The following is a 21,729-nucleotide window of genomic DNA, read 5'->3' on the forward strand; positions in this document are numbered from 1 at the left end:
CTTAATCCCGATGAAATGTCAATTTAGCATCTGAATTTTTCTAAGAAGGGATTGTTTTTCTGTAGGCCAAGTAAGGAGTTAAACCCATGCAGCAACCCTTAGCTAGCTTTTTTAAAAAAAAAATTTAAAACTTAAGACACTGTCTATTCATTATATTAATTAAAGGTATTAAAATGATTTTAATAATTTGGGGTTATTAATTAATAATGTTTTTAGAAAATAATGAAGCACAAAATTTTGCGATGTTTGTGAAATTTTTATTGCAATGCAATATGTCATGTGCACTTTCATTCAACAAAAAGCAAGTAACACAAAATGCCAACAAGATTAATACAAGTATAAACATACTGGTTTACAACTCTATGAAACTCAAAAAAGACTAGACATTTAAACACACAGATTACATAGAACTCGCACACTCACTTTTCCATCATTTCTAAAACAAAACCTTGTACACAACATAAACAAAACATGCAACATATATATCACAGTGAGAGGATATTTTTACTTTCCCCACCCAGACAACCATAATCTAATGCACCGGTGTACGCATACTGCAGACAACCTTCGTACAGATCAACATGTTTTTTACAAACATTAGGTAGTTTCTATATTACATGAATTTATTCAGTAACGCTCCCTACTGCTAGAACAAATCATGGGTGTACACATAACAACGCTGAGTTAGACGTGTTAAAAGTAAAAACAACCAAACCTAAACGAAAATTTACTTCAAATTTGTCTTACAAGATTAACAGTATACTTAATTAGAGAACCAAGGGCCCAGATCCTCAATCAAAGTACTGAAGAACTGGTGGGAGTTGATTTTGTCGATGTTTATTTATTTTAAAATCAATGATATGTTATTTTGCATGACAAGTACATGTATACTTAGTTTCTAATTTGAATTACGCATATTTTTATATTAATATGAATTTTTGAACTTTTTCGACTAGAATGTCGAGAAACATCCATATGAATCATGTTAAATAATATTTAAAGATAAAATGAATTCAATCAAACTATTTATCAGTAATAGAAATATTTCTCGAAAATTGTATGGATCCAAGCAATATTGAACTCTAGTCTCGTTCAACCAAATGCTCAGCTGACACCGTAAATCTCCAACAAGGGTTTATGGAGACAGCCGAGCGTCGAGTTGAACGAGACTATATTGAATTCTGGCATAGGAATACATACGACTACAAAAAATATTTAAATTGTTCGTACCATTTAAAATCTGACTATTTTTAAGGTATTTGTAAATAAGTTTCCTTGAAAAACAATGCTTTAGCATACATTACATCGAATTCATCAATTATTTTCAAGAACTAAGTCTTGTCAGGAGCAATGATTTGTGCTGAGGTCCAAACACTGTTTTACTTTCGGTTTGTCCGAGTGACTGCATAGGAGAGTTGATTAAAAATCAACTTCCAAAAATTACATTATCACAGTTTTAAAACTATTACCCTAAAAAAATGCTGGTTTGTAAAGTAAATGTATTTTGTCATTGAACTGATAAAAACATTTAAAATTTAACCATTACATTCCTTTATCACACTCAAAAAAGGTATACACATACAACCTTCCATCAAACAAACTTAAAACTATCCATATCAAAATACAAACACCTTATAAAATATGCTCTTCTATCTATGCAAAAATACACTTCAAGCATTAATCTTCATTCTAAGACCTTAAAATCAGAATCATTAAACGAAAAACAATGATTTATATTGCAAACTTTACATTGTATGACTAACGGCTGCACCTAGAAGCATAAAACACGGCTTTCTATTAAACCATGAACAACATGGACTACTCTGCTTTCTTGGGTATTTGATATGATCACATTTTTCAAATTTACGTATACAGAAAAAGATATACCATTATCATTTTGTACGAGTTTTTTTTTTTTTTTTTTTAACTGAGAAAAAATATTTTCAAACCTTAATAAAACATATGGAGCCATGATTAGAGTAGAATAATAATATGCACTGGTAACAATATACAACAAACTGTCCATTTAACAAAAAGTCTAAGTTAATGCACATGTTCATACAAAATGTAAAACATCACTACTGCTGATGCTCATAAAGCAGGGTATACCGGGATATTACAAATGGGCAAGAACTTTAATGAAACAATGTCAGAAAATAGGAGGTTCCATTCAATAGCCAAGTCTGTGTAAAATCAATTAGCTTTAGCAGTTCTGTCAATTGTAACTAAATAATTGACTTTCTCACTGCTACATGTAATGGAATTTATGGAATCATCTTCAAAATGTAGATGTTTCGATTAGTGCATATATGTGCACTTTAAGACTGATAACAGGTAAATTTCAGACTAATCAAGTTGACATGTATACTTACCCCTTTGCAACTACCATACATGTAACATATTGTTACTAATGCATACATCCTTTAATTTAAGTGATTTATCGAATGACATGACCATACAAGAAGCTGAGCTATTGTTATACAATGTGTATTCACTGATTAATATATACTGGTAAGCAAAATTAAATTCCATGGACTTTTTTCCATACAAAGACTCATTAAATAAGTAACTACAAAAACTACATATATGTATTGTATGTACCAATCTGATAAAACAATTGATTATCTCAATCAGTTCATGATTTACCGGTATTTTCTATTGAGATGATCGTCATGATTAAAATTTTCAAAGATTTCATGATTAACAGTTCATCCTCTAGATACACATAGATGGCACCTCTAAGTACACAGGTACTGAACACATTGCTCAACGACTCACTAAGTCTCAATGAGCTATAGTGTTACAATTCTGTTGAGCAACTCCCTCTGCTGGCAAAGAAAAGCAAAATACTGTACATGAATATATGCGGCTAAAATATTATGGCACTCATTGCTGCGGATTACACACTACACTGTACACGTACAACATGCATTGCAATTTAAGCACAATACACAATCTCTAAGACAAAGGACACAGATAAGGAATGTATGGGATAATATCGTGGTAGGCTTTTTCATTGCATAGCAATCAATATACACTTATGCAAAATTTAAGGGAACTGGTTAGACGGATAGCTGCTGTAGATCAGAGGTAACAGCGGGTAGGTCAGGGCCTGCCATTCATCAGATCATCAGGTTAGGAACAGTATCCGGACTCCACAGTCACTGGGTCAACCTTAAAGAATAAAATCCATAAAACTGTACCAAAGGCTTTCAAACAACACCAGTAAATACCTTGTAACACTAATTTAAACTCAATTCTTAGATACTAATATATTACTATCCCAATTCCCAATCCAACACAACCAGTCCAAGTCCTTAAAAACGTGATAGCATTGAATGATTTATTTTTGACGTCGTCATGTCGATAACTGCCGTCAGGTGAGCAGACAAATTGAATAAGGCACGTTAGCCAATATGATAATTTGTCTGCTCATCTGACGGCAGTTATTGACACGACGACATCAAAACTAAATCATTTAATGCTTTTATTTACATTCCCTTACTGAAGAAATCAATCATTTACTTAAATAAATCGATATAAATTGCAGATCACGGAGGGAGTAAATTAGTAACAGCAAAAACAGTTGTTTTATAAAACCGGTTTAAACTGGTTATCACATAGACTGTTGAGTCGAGATCGATGAGCATGAAAATATAATCCATGAAAAATAACTCTAACTTGAAATTTTGCTTTTATCTATAAAGTCAACTTTTTTGTTGAATAACTGTAAAACATGGTGTTTTGACAACATTCATGAAATACAAGTATATTTTTTTAACCGTTAACATAGAAATCACTGTTTCAGAACTACTTACCGGTATGTAAATTACATGTAAATTCATACACAGTGATTAGGTGTTGCATTTAGAGGCTTTTAAAGATCACATTTTTTAAGGAAAAACACTGTAGAATGTAAATATTTCTCTTTAAACTGTAGAAGAAGCAAAAATTCTAATATATTTTAAGAATGACAAAGTGTGAAAAAAAAATCATTTATGATGGTCATAAAAAGCTGATTTTTTTGTCAGACTTTGAGGTCCACCAACAATTTTAATGCTCCTTGATGGTACCTTGCTAAAGATATGAATCTAACTCTTTCAGTTAAAGAGCTGTGGACATTGAGCCCAATAACCTGAATTCATTGGTTCCTTACCTGGTGGTTGGGGATTACTTGATGCCTATTGCTCTCCTCAAATCTAGCTGGCATGGGGATCTCTTCTCTTTTGATCACCACTGGCATATCTCGTGGCTGGGCTGAAAATAGGACAGTATGAGACCATCGAAAGTGTAAATCTCTTGGCTTGGAAGCAAAACTTACCTCAAAAGTAATTTAGCTCAGAAATGCTTGGAATTTAAAACAGAGAAATTGCATTACCTATCCCCGAAACACTATCAGAGGAGTCAGGTCTCAGTGAAGGGGCAGCCATTAGTCCATTAAGTCCCAAGGATTTGTTGTGCATCATGTTGTAAGTCACTGGCTGATGAGAATCATTGGCTGTCAAAGTTGATGTGTAAAATTAGTGGAACTAATTGGATCATGATGACAATTTGCATGTATATGTACCAATCAAAAGAATGTATCATTCTGTCGATATTTTTCCGAAAACTTTTGTGGTTATGAATTTAAGGTAACAGTATAATGACCCTTTAATGGGTGGGATTACTACAGGTAGAACTATAAAATAGTGAGGCTTTGTACTGTTGCATTGTGTCAAATGCTGAAACATTTATTTTGTTGATTTTTTAAGGGGTAAATATCTCAAATTTTTCAATTTTTAACACCAAGTTGATACTTTGGACCTCAAATCTGGCATTAACAATTTTTAAAAAAATCTGCTTTTTAAATTTTTGGGCTAAGAAAATTAAAGATTGATGCAGGTTTTTTGACCATGAAAGTCAAGTTTATAGTCCCACAAGGTACAGGTAACTCTTGATAGCTCAAAGTCCATGGGACCGAGGAAAAACTTCGAAGTTTCAATAGTTCGAGTTTTCAAGAGTACGGAATTTTCCTGGTTGACCGACAGGTTTTAAAATTAGTCTTACTGGATGTTATGATTAAGCCATTTATTTAGTGCTAACTTTACGCACATGCTTAAAAAACGTTTTCTTTTCAGTAAAATATACTGGATGTTTTTAAAATAAATACAAACAACTATTGAATAAATTCATAATAATTATTTATTTTATGCATCATATTGAGACCAGATTGCTCAGTACTACTGGACTGCGAGACGATCGACATGTCATAAATGTGATAACTGAGAATCACCCATTGTTCCCACTGTACGGGTCCTTCACCAGCTATAAGAACTTGTTTAGCAATAATCATTACAATGACAATGATGCTGATAAGCATACTTTTAACAGTTTTATAATTCTAAAATTTGACCATGGCTCAATATTATCATTTCGTCTCAATTAATTTCTCATTTTCATTGCGTCTCCAAATTATCGTAAAATGGTTGTGATAATTATAGATTAGGTAATCAAACAATTATCACGTTGCAGGACAAGTGTCGCCTGAATAAACAATCCGTGACACGGGTCCCACGTCTAACGCCTTGAGCCATTTAAATGACCAAGTAGGTGGTAATTAGGTATAAGGCTTGGAGATATACAGCGACTTCGAGGTATCAAGAGTAAGAAACTATAGATTATGAACAACGGGACTGCAGCTTGACTTTGAGGGATCAAGGGTTTCGAGAGATCAAGAGTTCGAGAAATCAAGAGTAAATTTGGTTAGTTATATAGGGAAAAGAATCGGGACCCTAGACTCGATTGAAGTTCGAGCCATCGAGAGTTACCTGTATGTGCTATGTCATAATCACTTCATAACTGTTATTGGTTGTATATATGTATTGTAAGAGCTGATGAACCTCAAAATACAACACGCATTAATACAACAGTTACCTTCGTGAGATTCTGAGCGCAACAGCGGATTAATGACAATTGGCTCTGGCGAACACGCTTCACTGGGAATTCCTTGGACTGGGTAATAATTTTTTGCACTGGATTCCATCTCTGACTTCCCTACAATTTTAATAAATGCATCAATGTAACAAGAACTGCTGGTTCCCTTCATTTGCAAACAAATCAGACAAAAGAGGCAATTATGAAGTAATATTGTTGTGCTTAAAAAATTGCATTTATTATTTTCATAAAAGCAACATTGTTGTGCTTAAAAAAATGCATTTATTATTTTCATAAAATAAATGTATTACACAATTTGCTACATGATAGTTCTCACAAAGAGATATGATAACAATCTTAAACAATCTTGATAAGGATCAATATCAAAGCTGTACAAATGGCAGATCAGCTCGACTTCTTGGGATTTGAATGCTCAAAGTATTTGTAAAAAGTAATGTAAGTTAATAAAAATCACTTGTTCTGAGCTTTTTTGAATCTAATCAACCAACCATATTAATTTTGTTTTTTAAATTGCATGTAGAATTGACTTTGAACAGTCTCAGTAATTTCAATACAGATAATCATTGGCAATGAGGACAACATTCCAAAATAAAATGCACAGATGCATTTATCTTACTTGCTGTGCCGTAGCCAGATGAGGCTGTGGAATTTTCAACAGTTGAGTTCTGACACATAGATCCACTGGAATTCTGGCCAGAAATCTGTCTATGCAGAGGATTCAAATCCTCCTTCTGATCATATTCTTTGGAATTCACTCGGCCAACTGATCCTTAAAGAGAAAGCAGATATTTTTAGAACACCTTTTAAATCATTATGAAGGTCTTTTCACTTTTTTAAGGAGGGAGCAGGGGTAATATATTCCTTTGTTTACAGAAACATTAGTCTAACTCCTTTGTTTACAGAAACAATAGTCTAACATTCACCATAAACATCAAGGAAAATTCAATAAATTTCAGATAGGAATGAACCTTTACTTACCAACAGTACATTGCAGACTGGGCTGTACAGCAGTCATCTGCAGCGCTCTTACTGGCTCCACTCTCTGTGGACGACAGATAGGGGTTACCCTTGGGGTCATCAGACCACTACCTGTCTGTGGGGAAAGATTCTCCCCTTCCTCCGCTCCTCCCTCATCGTCATGACTACCACCTCTCTCTGGTTCTCCGTGTGAGGTCACTCCTACTGAGGAAACCCCTGGCGTTGTGTTACCGTCCTTTAAATACCCACAATTTTTCTGACCACGGATTTTATCACTATATGACACTTGGTTGTGTTCAGCAGTAGTTCTTTGGTTTGTAAACTGCTCTGGTGTAGATGGACTCACTGGTACTGTTCTATTGGTGTCCAAGGAGTCGTAGCGTTTGGGGTTAGTCTCCTCTAGAGACACAGATGGTTTCACTGAACCAATTTTCACCTCACTATTCTTTTTACTTAAATCGGGTCCCTCTTGTTTTACAGCAGTGTCTCCCGAAACCACAAAAGGTTTAACCATTGTGTTGTCACTTTGACACACTGCTCTTGAATTGTCACTTCCAACTTGCTTCAAGACAGTTTCTTCCCCTAATGGGATAGCTCCAACCCTACGAGATCTTCCATCAGAGGGACCAGTCACAATTTGTTTCGCTTGAGTCTCTCCTGAATACAATGCTTTTACAGTAGTGTTATTATCAACAGGTCTTCCCCTCACACCTGCAACTGGGACTTTCAAATCTGTCTCATCTGCTGAATATTCAGCCTTCACGTCAGTGATACTGTTTTCTGGACCCACTGTTTCCAGTGGGATAGATAATTCACTTCTTTCTTCGTTGTTTCCAGCCATGAAATTTCCACGTGGTACTCCTTGGTGCATTACCTCATCTTCAATACTAAAATTAGTATCACCATCCTCACAATCTTTAGATTCATCCACACTTATCATGGGTTCAACCTTCATGATGGGCTTCACATAACTTTTGTTGTCATTCTTGTCTAAGTCTAACGATGGAGGAGATTTCATCAATAAACTTTTCTCACTATTTCCATCGCTATTTCCAGAGGAACCATCAGAGGAGATGTTATTAAAGGATGGACTTTTTACTCTCTCTTGAGGATGCCTCCTTTTTTTGTAGACAAACATCCCAAGTGGAACAGCAAGCACCACAACAACAACTAGAATGATACCAACAATACCAGGGGTGCCAATGCTGTCTTCTTCGGGTGATGACCGAGACATATTCCCCCCTGGACTGGGTGTTGTTATGGGGGGCTGATAACCTGTCCCAGGTCTTATTGTAGTAAGGATCCTGGATTCCGTTATATTCTTACATAGACTGAAATCATTGGTTGTCTTCTCTGTCCCTGCAGGGCATGGCTCACATTCTCCTATTAACATCAGAAAAATTTGGATAAAGTAGGATAATGTGTATAATGCATAACAATATGCACGGCTCACATTCTCCTTTCAACATTATTACTTTGGGTAAGTCCGGTAAAATGGCTATTATCCATGTGTAATCAAATAAAAAAGTGCAAGTACACATATTGACTTTCCTAACAAGGTAGTTCTTCAAAAAGTACCTGGTAGATACAGTAAATAAAACACACATCCTATTTTCAGATTTTTTCAAAATTTTAGACCAAAGCTGGAAGATACTGACTTAGTGGTTCTACATATGAGAAATTAACAAGCATAGGAATAACACTTGACATCAGATAATGGACACATTTTGATCTAAAACGCTAGTGTTCACTTAATCCTTCTGTGGTAGAACAGATTTATTACTATTTATTTCATATGTATTTATTCGTTTTGGATTTTCTTTTTTCGATTTGTGTAGTATATTCTTAAATATTATTCATCTAAAGTTTTATTGTGCGTGTATGATTCTTAAATTTCATTGGTTCATAATATTATCCAATAAATTTGATTCTCTATTAGTATAAGTAACCGTTCAAACTAAGAAAATTGGGCAGTATTTCATTTTCAATGACGTCATTCTTGACGTCGAACAATCCAGTGTATATCAGCTGCATCTTGTGGTATGTTAATATTATATTTAGTTATATATTTCTTTTCTACCATGATAGTGATTAGGGCATATTATTCATGCTTATGTTTATACTTTACCGTATTTTTGCAGTTAATCTTGCCATTGTAATTTCTGAAACTTGTTTGTAAGTTCTAATATAAAATTCTTACAAAACATGTTTTGCCATATAAATGAATACTGAAGTAACGGTTGCTTTTTATCAACGAAATATCGAAACTAAAACATATTGAATGTACATGTAAAATTGTATTTTGTCTAATGTATTTTTCTTTGTTTATAGGTCAATGCTTTAAAACGTTTAATAAATCTGTTAAACAAAACGGCTGTCTTTTGGAATTCCTTACTGCTCAGTCACACTTCATCTATATCTGTAAAATCACTTCATCAGATTTCATTACAACTGTAAAATTTAACAGAATATTTTTAAGAATTTTGCCAAGAACCTCAGAAACTACACCATATGTGTGTGATTTCACGTAATTAATGCTAGACTTGTTTTACCGGTACTTTATCAGGACATTTATGAAAATATACTTTGAATATATTTACAATTATGAAAATATACTTTGAATATCATAAGAAACCTGAAAATAATCAATCTTTACAGTATACTGGGTAGTGAGTATACAATTAGTGGTACACACCTCTTTGATTCAGCTGTATCCCCGGTCGATTACAAAGGTCCCCGGTCTTCTTCGTACAGGCAGTGGCTGTTCCGTGTTTATTTTCCCCGTAGAAGAGCTTGGTAAGATCACACACACATCTGGCCATCTCTGAGATTCCACAAGTGTCTGGGTTATCCAGCACAGCCTCTGGTGAAAAGAGAAATTAAAACATTCCACAACCTCTATTAAAAATACAAATGGGTTACAATAAATGGTGAAGATAGAGAACCTGCAGTGAGTTAATTATGATGAAACAAAGTAAGTTTTATTCCCTCAGCCCAAGTATCAATACTGTGGAATCATTAAATTTCGTGGGGGCCAATTTTCGTGGATTGCTTAAATCGTTTTACAAGTTCGTGGGGACGGAATTTCGTGTATTCTCTAAAACCTACAAAGGAAATATGACTTTATTACCCTAATTTATTAATTCGTGGAGGAGGTTAATTCGTGGATAAGAGGTACCCACGAATTCAGCAAAAATTGAGCCACCACGAAATCTAATGATTCCACAGTATATACTTATTCACTGACTATGAGGACAATGGCAACTTATTGTCCATGAGACAGGAATTAAGAAAAATAGTTGCTGTTGAGGGGGAACAATAAACTTGCTATTGTCTGAAAAGCCAGTGGATAGGTACTAGTATTTGATAATACCAAGAAAACTTTGAGTTATCTGCCTTGAATTTAAAGAAGGAAGTTAGATAACATCTCTTCAGAGATGGAACTCAAGGGAAATCAAATGCTGCTAATGAATAGTTTCAATGACTTCATGGGTAATTAGCAAGGAAACTATTTTAAGGTAATAAACAGAGTCAAAATCATAAAGCATGTTAATTTGTCATAATTTTTTCATAAAAAAATACACAGAGGTCTGACAGAGGTATAATAATATTTTTATAAACTTATAAACTGGAGGTAATATATTATATGTACTGTATAACAAATCAAAATTTCTGTCTCTGACACTTTCCTTTAGTGTGAATTATTGCATTTCATACTGAAAATGCTATATAAAACTCTAATTTTTCACTATGCACTCAAATTGCTATCTAAATGCAAGAGTATAAAAGATCTTTTTTTTTAAAAGATTGCACTAATTTTCCCAGTTTCAAAAAGTTATGGCCCCTTGGCAATGGAAGCATAAACCATACAATTCATATTGTACCCTACACTTTCACCTTGCACTATCTATTGAATGTACCTGATAGATCACATTCATTGCAGCCACTTGGCAGACATTCTTGAGGAGTTTCCCAATTGTATGTATCCATTTTATCAAGCATAATGGTTCCAGGTTGACAATCTACACACTTATCAATCTGTCCACTCTCATTACATGAGATGAACTTTTGATCTGTAAAGTAAAATAGAAATAAAAAAATTGGTTAATCATTGTATATTACGTACGGAGAGTTGGGGCAGATTCATGCACTGGTTTGTTTCTAAAGTTGGTTAATTTTTTTTTTTTCATCAATTCGCAAACATCAAAAGTTATGATTCAGTTACCTTTTAAAAACAAAGCTACCATTTTGATACGGATTTATATTGAGATGATTATCCCAATTGGCAGATCACATCTTCACACGCGACGGTTTGTGTACACTACACAACTATAGGTACCGGTAGGTCACGTGTCAAACACAGGTGATGTTTTCCAGTGTCTTGCGAGCAAGAATTAGTTGAAATTGGCGGCATTTAGCAACAAATTTGAAATGCTGTACAAATTTTCATATTCCATAAATTTTGGTGTCCCATCTGTACACAGTGAATGGGGTAAAAAAAAAACTGGTACATTTTGTGTACTGCCGGTACATATCAAATGTATGCATGAACAGCGGTGTCATGGTTCCTCAAATTAAATCTTGTATGAATAAATATTTTGTTTAATATTAGATACCGGTAAATGATATCAACATGTTAGTATCCTGACCTGTTACATGTTTCTTTTATTCAATAAACTATAGAACAAAAGTGTACAGGTATCTAATTTTGAAGAAAATATCAAAACAAAAATAACAAGTGAGCAAATTATCGATTGAAACAGTCACTACTGTCACTTTGAATAAGCTCATCAAACATACCATCTTAACCTTCTTTAGAACTTTTAAAATGTAAGAAAGTATTAGTGAGGTCTAGGTCATAGAGAAAGTCAAGGTCAGACAAATATAACAACTAAATTGATCTTATCCTTATGTACCACTGTTTGATAAAAAAAATTGTTATATTCAGTAGTACATTGTCACTATATAACTCTATATAAATTATAGACAAATATATTCAATAATTGTAATATTAGCTCATCCGAAAAATATTGACCGGTCAACATTATTTTAGTATTGACCTGCTAAGAACAATATCTAGAGAATATTCCCTATTTAATTGATTCCTAATCCTTGACATAAATAACTCTTCTCAACTTCAAAACAAGGTGACGTCATACTAGGCAATCAGTCAAGGTAAGTTAACAACTGACGTGCAATGCGATGGTTTGCTATCATAACGGATATCAGGATTCGTGAATTACTGTGAAACAAAATCAGTTAGATCAGCTGTAACTTAATTCATACGGGCGGCGGAATATCACCTGTGACCGTTTGATATTTTGGAAATGAGCAATGCGTAAAATTGAATTTGGGAATTCTATGTTGAGCTGAGAAAATTAAAGCAATCTGTTTTTAAATCCTTTATTAAATTTTGATTTGTTTCTTCATATAACAAAACAAATGTTGACTGTGTATTTGGGAAACATTAATTATATTAGCCCCTTGGAACGAATATATTGCCCACCGCTTCACGTTGGGCAATATTTCAACCCTTGAGGGCTATTATAATCAATGTTGCCCTCAACCCAAGTCGATATTTGTATAATATTTACATTCCACGTGTATTTTGCATGAAAGCTACTGCAGCCACCATAACACAGACAGGGTACTAAAAGGTTAAATCATGAGTTTTAATTGTGACGTCACAAACGTTGAACGCTGATAAATACAACGTCACAAGCGAAAATCAAAGTTCACGCTTATGGCTGTTACAGTGGCTCTTCCATTAATTTAAACTTACCCATAGGATAGTACAGTAATTTCGAGGTATAATTCGCATTTGCGTACAAGGCAAGAAGGTAAAAAATGTAAATATAAGCATTAAATCCTTATTTTTTGAAAGATATAGTCTCATAACTGCAACAGTGTGTGCAAACAAATTTTCATAACGCGCGTTAGCGCGTTATTCAATTTGTATGCACACACCTTTGCAGTTATGAGACTATACCTTTCAAAAAATAAGGATTCAATACTTAAATGTTGAACAGAGTCTTAGAAACATAACTAAACACAAACAAGGTAAGGTGAGTTTAGGGTAATGGCCATAAAATTATGACACAGTTGAATCGCTATACATAGGTCTTTGTATCTTTGTAAAATAATTGATGAGAAATTTTGCAAAGCCTCCGAAACTAAGCTAATTGGGCATATAAAGTAGACACCATGAAACTGTTTTATGCAAGCTACATGCAAATTGTAGAATTCTGTAACCCTGAGTACCGTATTTTTCGGGGCATAGGCAGGTATTTTTTTCCTCCGATGAGCGAGCCCCGGCCTATCCCCCGGGATCGGCTATTCTTAGACTCAAAGTTAAAAAAATTTAACAATAAAATCCACTGTTTTTATCCGTTGTACTGTTGTAGCAATGTATTATGAGGGTTGTTTTTTTCCATCCATTTGAACTATTGTTCGATAGTTGTCCCGTTGATAATTTTTGTAATGACATCGTGAGTAATAAAATGTACAGTACTGTACAAGGTATTTCTTTACAATCCCAATCAAAAGAATTTTTTTCCCACGTTCATGTATGAACCCTAGAACTATTATTGCGTAGTAAAAAAGAAAACGAAACTGGGTAGAATGTAAAATGACGGAATTTTGGTGAATTCTTCATGTCTGCGTTCGTAGGAATCACTGGTCTTGGGTGTAGAATAAATCAAATGCTATGTGTTTTTACAATTAATTTTCTGTTGGATGAAATAACGGTATTCTGGTGTTGTGTGTATATACAAAGGTGTGAAACCCGTGACTAAAACACAGCCTGGGGGCACGTAGCCTAGTGTACACCGTTACACTTCATTGCATTAACTGTGTTTTTAACATTACAACTTCTCTGCATAACGACAAGTCACTATTTAATTAATTAATGGAAAGAACACAAATTAAATATTTTATGTTTGGTATTTCGTTTTTCTCAGTCATAGTGATTACGGGGGATAACTCTATTTGAATATGAAACCACGTGTTGAGCTAATGGACGCCACACCCCATATTTACAAGTAGCTTTCAAAGTATAACTTGATTTAATGAGATTTAGCAATAAGGTATAAATAAAATATAAAAGGTTTGGTAAAATATTATACTTAGTTCTACCAGACAGAACCACGGAGGTTGGTGTTGCAATTAAATTTACACTATGTAAAATTACGATACACAACGATACACCGACGAATACGGAAGAGACCAAACAGCCACAAAACACAGATTAATTTTTAAAAATTGCTTGAAATATATATGTTAAGCAAATTTAATAACTTTAATTACTCTTTTGACTTTCTACATCGATATTCTGAAAGTATATACTTAATACGGTGACTTTCTTAATCAGCGGTCATACTTTCACTATAGTAATCCTCGATTGAAAATCGGCTTATCCCCCAATTAGGCTAGTCTAAGGATTTTTCTTGAATTTTGTCTAAAAATTAGCAATTCGGCATATGCCCCACATTGACATATGCCCCGAAAAATACGGTACCCAAAATGTAAATCCACACAGTATGACTCAATGGAAATAAAAATGTGTATAGTATCTGTAATACACATGTTTGTTAATTCATATCAAAGGAAATTTTCTATCTTGAAATTGTTTATCTGTTAAAGTTTACAATTACCGTGCTTAGCAATAAATTTACGAGGCAGCACAAGAAAATCCTTAAATATAACTGAAAGTGGTTAATATACACAAAAAATAACAGAAGTAATGGAATACTTACTGATTTTACAAATGACTGTTCGACACTCAATGCCATTTCTTTTTTTCTGTGAAGAAAAATTCAATATGAAAAAAAGATACAACTTAAAATATTAAGTTATGTAAAGAATTACATGTATTATTATTGATAGCCTTTAACATTCTTTTTGATATTGAGACAACAAATACTCAATCTAAATTTTACTTAAATGAGCTTGAAATGTTTTATCTCAAGGTCCAAATTGCTGTGAAACTTTTTAATATTTGTAATACCGGTAAACTAAATTACTGACAGAGACGTATATACTAACGGGATAGGCAACTCACGCAAGTCTTGCCAAATCACGTGGTACATGATTTGGTAGGTCATTTTTAACTTCATATATCTATGATGTTACCTGATATATCCTTATAAAACTTTTTAAAAAACTATCTTGAAATTATTCTACAATTGTTATTTGTACTTTATAACCCTGATCTGATCATAATTACGACGGAGTTCTCAAAACCCTGTGACCCGTTTTTGCCCCATTTCCGAGAGTACGTAAAAATCAATGGTTATTTTCTTTATATCTAAATTAGTTAACTACATATGATTAAAAATATATGAAAAAGCTATCTCTTTTAACAAGAGGAAATAAATAATCTACTAAAAAAAATTGACATATTTTACTGGGATTAAACAGACTTGTCAAGGCTCGCGTGATAGTTTGGGAAGTAAACATGGTAAATGTAGGAGTTGCCTATCCCGTTAGTATATACGTCCCTGTTACTGATGACATATTTCTACCATCATGACCAGGTATAATACTTACTACTCGGTTACTATGACAGACTATGAGACAAACAAACAGGATGAAAACTCTACCAATAGATTCCATTGTTATTGCTGAAAAAATATAAAATACAATATACACTATAATATATTAATAAATACACAAAAAATTCACAATATGAATACTGGAAAATCATATTTCTATGATATACTTAACATTTATGGGCATTTTATATTCATTAGGTTCAAACACCATACATCAAAACTTCACAGATCGAAACATCTCTTGGATTTGAAACGTAACAGGTCTAGGGTTCTTATTATTAATATTAAGTGGAGGAAAAGAAATGGTCAATGGGGGGTATGGGGTAATTTTTTAAAATTTACATTGCAGGAGGTGACATCTTGAACCTCTCTAGGCATATTTTGACCTGTCACTTGTCTGTACTTAATTTTTTTCATACAATATGACGTCATATTTAACTTTGACGCCACGATCTGCACTGCTGTCAATAGTTCTCAGGGAATGTATATTTAACGATAAAAGTGAATTATATCAAACCAGTAATAAAACCACATATTTCCTTTACATAGATGCTGCCGTTAATGCCAGACATATAGAATTTATTCATTCATTAAACACAAGTATCAAATAATCGGCAGTTTTAAAGCTTCGTTTTAAGTAAAAGACTAATTATAATCTAGTGGTTTGGAGATTCTCCCTGCTCCATGTAAACAACTAAATGTAGAAATTTTAAACTATCTTGGCGCAGGTGAAAGATCATCACAATTTTAAAATATTTTATATAAAACTTGTAGAGAATATAAGCACCAATGTGAATCGTGCATGGGAAACCTACGGATTTACCCCAATTTTTTGTAAATTGCTTTTGATTAGCAAAAATGTGCATTACTTGGATGATTTGTTGAATGTTTCAACAATATCTTTTATAAACGAAATATCTATTTCAAGCCCAAGCACAAACTTCAAAGTATATGACATAACAAAAGGATTTTTCTTAAAAATATTTATGATTTGATGTCATTAATCACCTGCACCGATGAAATTTAATTAGGTCTTTTGCAATGTTAGGATTCGCCCGTCACGTGATTACAAAGTACATTTCACTCACAAAAATGCATCAAATATAATGTTTAACATCATTGTCAATAAATGTAACATAGATTTTAAGAAATAATCTAAGTCAAAGTATTTTTGTGATGATTCAAATAATATTGTTTTCCAGCCGTATTTTAGAACAAGGACGCCTTAACATTGCTGTGTTACAAATTGACTAATGAATAAGACTTTATTTTGTTTTTCAGTTCATCATTAACCCTTTATGTGCGACATATTGGGTCTGGAATGACCAATGATCCTGTGCGCCAACCCAACATGTTGGGTTTGAGAAAGAAATCAGATCCTCATATTAACCTATAATTGATTATTATGCCTTCTGTCAGTTTGTCACTATATATTCAATACTCATCTATTTTCGCATAGTATTAAAGGATTTATATAGCGTAAGCATACTATGCCGAAATAGAGCATGGCAAATGTTTTCAACGAAAATCTTTCAAGCGCCAACAGCAGGATTCGAACTCACGACGCTAAAATCTTTCAAGCTTGAAGCCCAACGCGTTACCGCTACGCTAAATAAGCCATTATTAAAACTAACAGTATTTATATATATAAAACGTAGATATAAACGACTGACATCAAGCAATTAAAATTATTCATTTTTCCAAAAACACTTCATTATTGACGGTAATTTTAAAGTTAAAGTTTCTTATAAACTTTTGAACAAATTGATTGAACATTTTTCAAAGAAATTCTACATGAGAATCACAAAAACGCTTTTTTACATGACGCTTGATAAAAAATGTACAAGAAAAAAATTCAATGAGATTTCGTCTGCTAAACATTTCGAGTTTTCTCGGTAAGGCCAAACGTCTCTCATTTCTTGAAAAGAACAAAACCTTTGTTGAATTTTTATTGTACAACAACTTGTTGATTAAATAAATAATCAAATCAATTGATTTATTTGAAAAAAAACCAAAAGCTTGCTTTTCCAGTGATAATTTATAGGGACTTGTCAACACTCGAACGTCACAGCTAATGTTACTTAAATATAGCAGAGGACGTCAGTATATTCAACAGTCGGCATATTAATAACAATAGTGTTGTGTTGTGCATGTACTATGCCTAAATAGTAGTCAGGGTTTGATAGATAGTGCATTCACCTCCGGCTCATGCACTATGTATCAAACCCTGACTACTATTTAGGCATAGTACATGCACAACACAACACTATTATATAAATAGAAACGCTCGAGTGTTTACTTTGTGAATTAATAAAATTAGAGACAATAAATGATTTCTGAAGGGACCTCCCTCATTAGTGTTAAAGAATTAAAAAGAACAGTCTTATTTCAAAGAAATATAATATAAAATACGAATTTAAATTCGTCATACAATTATGGAAACAAGGAAATTATGTGCCATTATTAATCTCTATAACAGTTGGTCCATCAATTTGTTTATATTTTACTTCGTTTCCCATGCTTCATACAAAACCGTAAAAGAAAAAACGCTTAGTAAACTTGAACCTGTCTGAGTATAATTTCGGAATTACCTCTGCGTTTTAAAGAAGGTTTCGGGATCTAATAAGAAAAGCATCAAACGACAGCAATTCTATTTTGTCTTAAAGACTCTTTATGATTTTACATTCACCACGTTTAATAAATCGATGGAACAAGATAACCCAAGACCTCAACTGCATTACTGATTTTTTGCTACATGATCATACTTATTTTTGAAAGTTAAGTAACTTGCGCCATTGTAAAAATAGACGGCAATATCGTCGGTCAACGGCACGCAGCACTTAATGAGAACCCTGCTGGTCAAAACATTTACCAGGTCAAATATCGCATGTCAAATCATCCTTGCAGTCAAAATATCACAGGTTAAAACATCAATCAGGTCAAAACATTATACCAAGCGAAGCGAGGATTAATGGTAACACGTATATATAAGAAAATCAGTGAAAAATGAAAGTTGAATCAGGGGTACTAAGGCCAAAAAAAATTTCTTCCAGCCCTGGGCGCCGCCATATTGGCAGCCATTTTGTTTTTAAAAAGTTAGTTCGATCATTGATTGACTGGTACTTATCGATGTTTATTGCCCCTAAACTCGATTTAATAAGCTCCAGTGTTTCAATAGAAGGTAATTTGAATTAAAAGAAATTAAAAAGGAAACCAGATAAGTTTCAATAGTGCTTCAATCAAGAAACACAACTTGTTCAAATTATCAGATGGAAAATAAAAACATTAACGTCAAGGAACTGATCTTTAAGATTCTGAATAAAGTATTCAATTTTATTACACTGGCATTCATATGAATTAAATTGATGAACAATGAAATAAGAAATAAAAAAAAATTCGGAATCACGTAAGTATCTTCGGCTATTTTTGAAGACGTTTTACGTCTGAAATATGACGTCATAATGTAGACTGAGCACGCGACGTTTAGTTTAACTTTGACGAATGATTTGAGTAGGCAACCATGCTGGTGGATCCTACTGTGTGCGTTTTAAATAGATTTTATTATACAAAAATCAAACTGCACTGTGTTAAATCTGCGCTCGGCCCAACGGTCACACCGTTTACATATTACATGTAGGTTTAACCATGTTAACTGAGCCAAGACCTTGTCAGGTCCAGTACAATCATTAGATTTAGCTACTTAGCTTGATTTACCTACATAGCTTTATTTACCTACCTGAAGTAGGTTTATTTAGCTACTCAATCATACTTTTGTCTTAAACGGGCATTTGTACTAAAAGTCGCACAAAGGTGCAGCAGTTATTTCAAGTTTGAACTGATCTGAAAACAATTCATAAAAAAATCACTCTTAAAACTGATGCTCTTTTTGCGCAAATGAAGTCAAAGTTTTAAAAGTTTTGGGGCCATGTATAACTGTTTATGTGTTACCAAACAGCTATTTTCTAAATGGGACAACAAAGAAAAACAGTTCTGGTTAACATGATGATTGATTGGTAATAATTCAGCACAATATGAAGCAATCACACTTATCCATGCCTCATCGCACACAAGGTGTCATACAGTTAATCAAACAATAGAAGTGCATGTTTTCCCTAAAACTGCTCAAACGCAGCGATGTTTTAACTATTTTTCCTGTGGGTTGCTTTTATAAACCTACACAGAACAAATATAGATTGACAGTTACTTGCGACTTTTTGTCTGTTTTACATAAAATGCAAAATTGCATAACGGTAGCTTAATAAACCTACTTCAGGTAGGTAAATAAAGCTATGTAGGTAAATCAAGCTACGTAGCTAAATCTAGTGATTGTACTGGACCTGCTTGTATGTTTAAACATGTACCAAGTCAAAACAGCATAGATTTATGAGGTCAAAACATCATTGAGTTAAGATTTACCATTCTTTGGTTATTGGTTGTATTCAAATACTATATCCCTGTTAAAATGTATCCAAATTTCAGGTAATCTTGTCAGCTGCTTTTCACCTGTTAATCGTGTCAGGCTCGGTTATTTTCACTTTGACAACACATTTAAATAAAATATCTGTGACGTTCTGTGAAACTAAAAATTAGATAATATTTTTGGATCATTTAACTGCCATTTCTCAAATAAAAATATTATCAAAACAATTCACAAAGAAAATATGATTTCCAGGAAATCACGTAATATATATTAATATTTACCTTCACCTGTTCACTTCCGGAAGGTTTGTATATTGCTCTTTTTACGTCTTTTCTGCCTTCATCAACAATGGCACTTTAAAAATCTCTTATAAACTTGTTCTTTAAGTAAATATCACTAACCACACTTCCAAAAACGTCAAGTATCTAAACGAATTCCTACAATAATACATCTCAAAACATTCTCCATTTTCCCTTCTTTTTCCATTTTCTCCGCACTCAAAAAAATGTTTAATCTCGTTCAGCCAAACGTTTGGTTTTCTGTATGGTGGCGTAGTCCTGTCACCACTTATCAGATAATTATGTCGACCTATCAGTTCTGGGTGTCGACTTGTCAGATAATTTATATGTTGACTTGTCAGATCTTTATCATGTTTATGTCGACTTGTCACTTATTTTCATTTTCAAAACTAAAACGTTTTCACTTCCAATTTGGGCATTGAATCGCATCATATTTGACAAAATGACATAATAATCTGCTTACAAGTCGACTTAAAATATGAAAGACAATTTTGTTTAAACGATGTCCTCATTAGTGGCCAATTTTTTTTTTCCTGTCAGATAATTATGTTAACTTGTCAGATATTTATGAAGACTTGTCAGATAATTATGTTATAGCTTGTTAGATTTTTTTGTCGACTTGTTATATATTACGATGACAAGTAAATTTATGGCAGTTACAGTTAGTGAGCTATACACTGGACAAAATTGCTAACGCACCATTTGAAATAAAATAATATTTACATCCTAGAATTTTTTAAAGATATATTTAATGTTTAAATAAGTCACCTAAATTATAAGTAAGACATTTAAATGTCCAAACGGATAAATGGATGCAATGTTAACCGAAGCGTGACTCTTCTTTAAAAATGCTCAAATCGTGCTCACACTTCTTTTGGAAAGATAAATCTTTACTTTCTTTCTTGTGATCTTATTATTGATGCATGCATTACTAAAACCTCACAAAAAACCAGACGGGGTATGGCGCGTTTGCGCAGATGAGCGTGGCAGGACAGTTGGTATGGTCTCTGCAGAATGCTCCTTTAGTGAGGTTAGAAAAAATGTTAATAATTGTACGATTACCGGTGATATTTGCTATAACATGACACAGCGTGATTATCAAATTAAAAAAATGTCGTTTAAGGTAGCCAAAGTGTTTAAAAGGCACCACACGTCAATTGCAAGGTTGTACCGGAAATTTGCGCAAACCGGAAATGTGAGGGACCGAGCAAGAATTCCAAAGCGTCGCGTAAATACTAGGCGAAAAGACAGACAGATCCCATTTATACGAGCAAATGGAGCCCACACCTGATATTGATATGTGAACCACATAATGGGGGGTACCAATGTTTCATAAACAGTACTCAAAGCAACTGGTCAATAAGATTACAACAAATGATGTTTCATTTTTTGTATTATTATAAACTGTTAAAATAATATACTTATCAATCTTTGTTGCGTTCAGATCTAAAACTATCAAAGAAGTAGTAGGTGGTGCGTTAGCAATTTTGCCTAGTGTATAACATGCTTTGAAAATATGACAAAATATTGAGTTTCTAGGCAATAG

General features: G+C 33.4%; 1 protein-coding gene across 2 annotated transcripts; it reads right to left on the bottom strand.

The window, feature by feature from the left end:
* Positions 1 to 235: 235 nt before the first annotated feature.
* On the bottom strand, positions 236 to 20,383 carry LOC128188036 (uncharacterized). Of its 2 annotated transcripts, XM_052858815.1 has the most exons (12): positions 20,166 to 20,383; positions 19,881 to 20,043; positions 15,460 to 15,533; positions 14,667 to 14,712; positions 10,833 to 10,985; positions 9,608 to 9,775; positions 6,913 to 8,295; positions 6,551 to 6,703; positions 5,914 to 6,033; positions 4,379 to 4,498; positions 4,157 to 4,257; positions 236 to 3,174 (listed from the first exon to the last, which is right to left on the bottom strand). In XM_052858815.1, exons 3-12 carry the CDS (start codon positions 15,523 to 15,525, stop codon positions 3,136 to 3,138), a joined length of 2,349 nt encoding a protein of 782 aa, XP_052714775.1. In that variant the 5' UTR covers positions 15,526 to 15,533; positions 19,881 to 20,043; positions 20,166 to 20,383; the 3' UTR covers positions 236 to 3,135. The 2 variants fall into 2 exon arrangements, with proteins under 2 accessions (XP_052714775.1, XP_052714774.1); XM_052858814.1 differs by lacking the exon at positions 19,881 to 20,043.
* Between the last annotated feature and the right edge of the window lie 1,346 nt (positions 20,384 to 21,729).

Source organism: Crassostrea angulata, chromosome 6 (assembly GCF_025612915.1).
Source record: "Crassostrea angulata isolate pt1a10 chromosome 6, ASM2561291v2, whole genome shotgun sequence".
In the NCBI taxonomy this organism is placed as follows: Eukaryota; Metazoa; Mollusca; class Bivalvia; order Ostreida; family Ostreidae; genus Magallana; species Magallana angulata.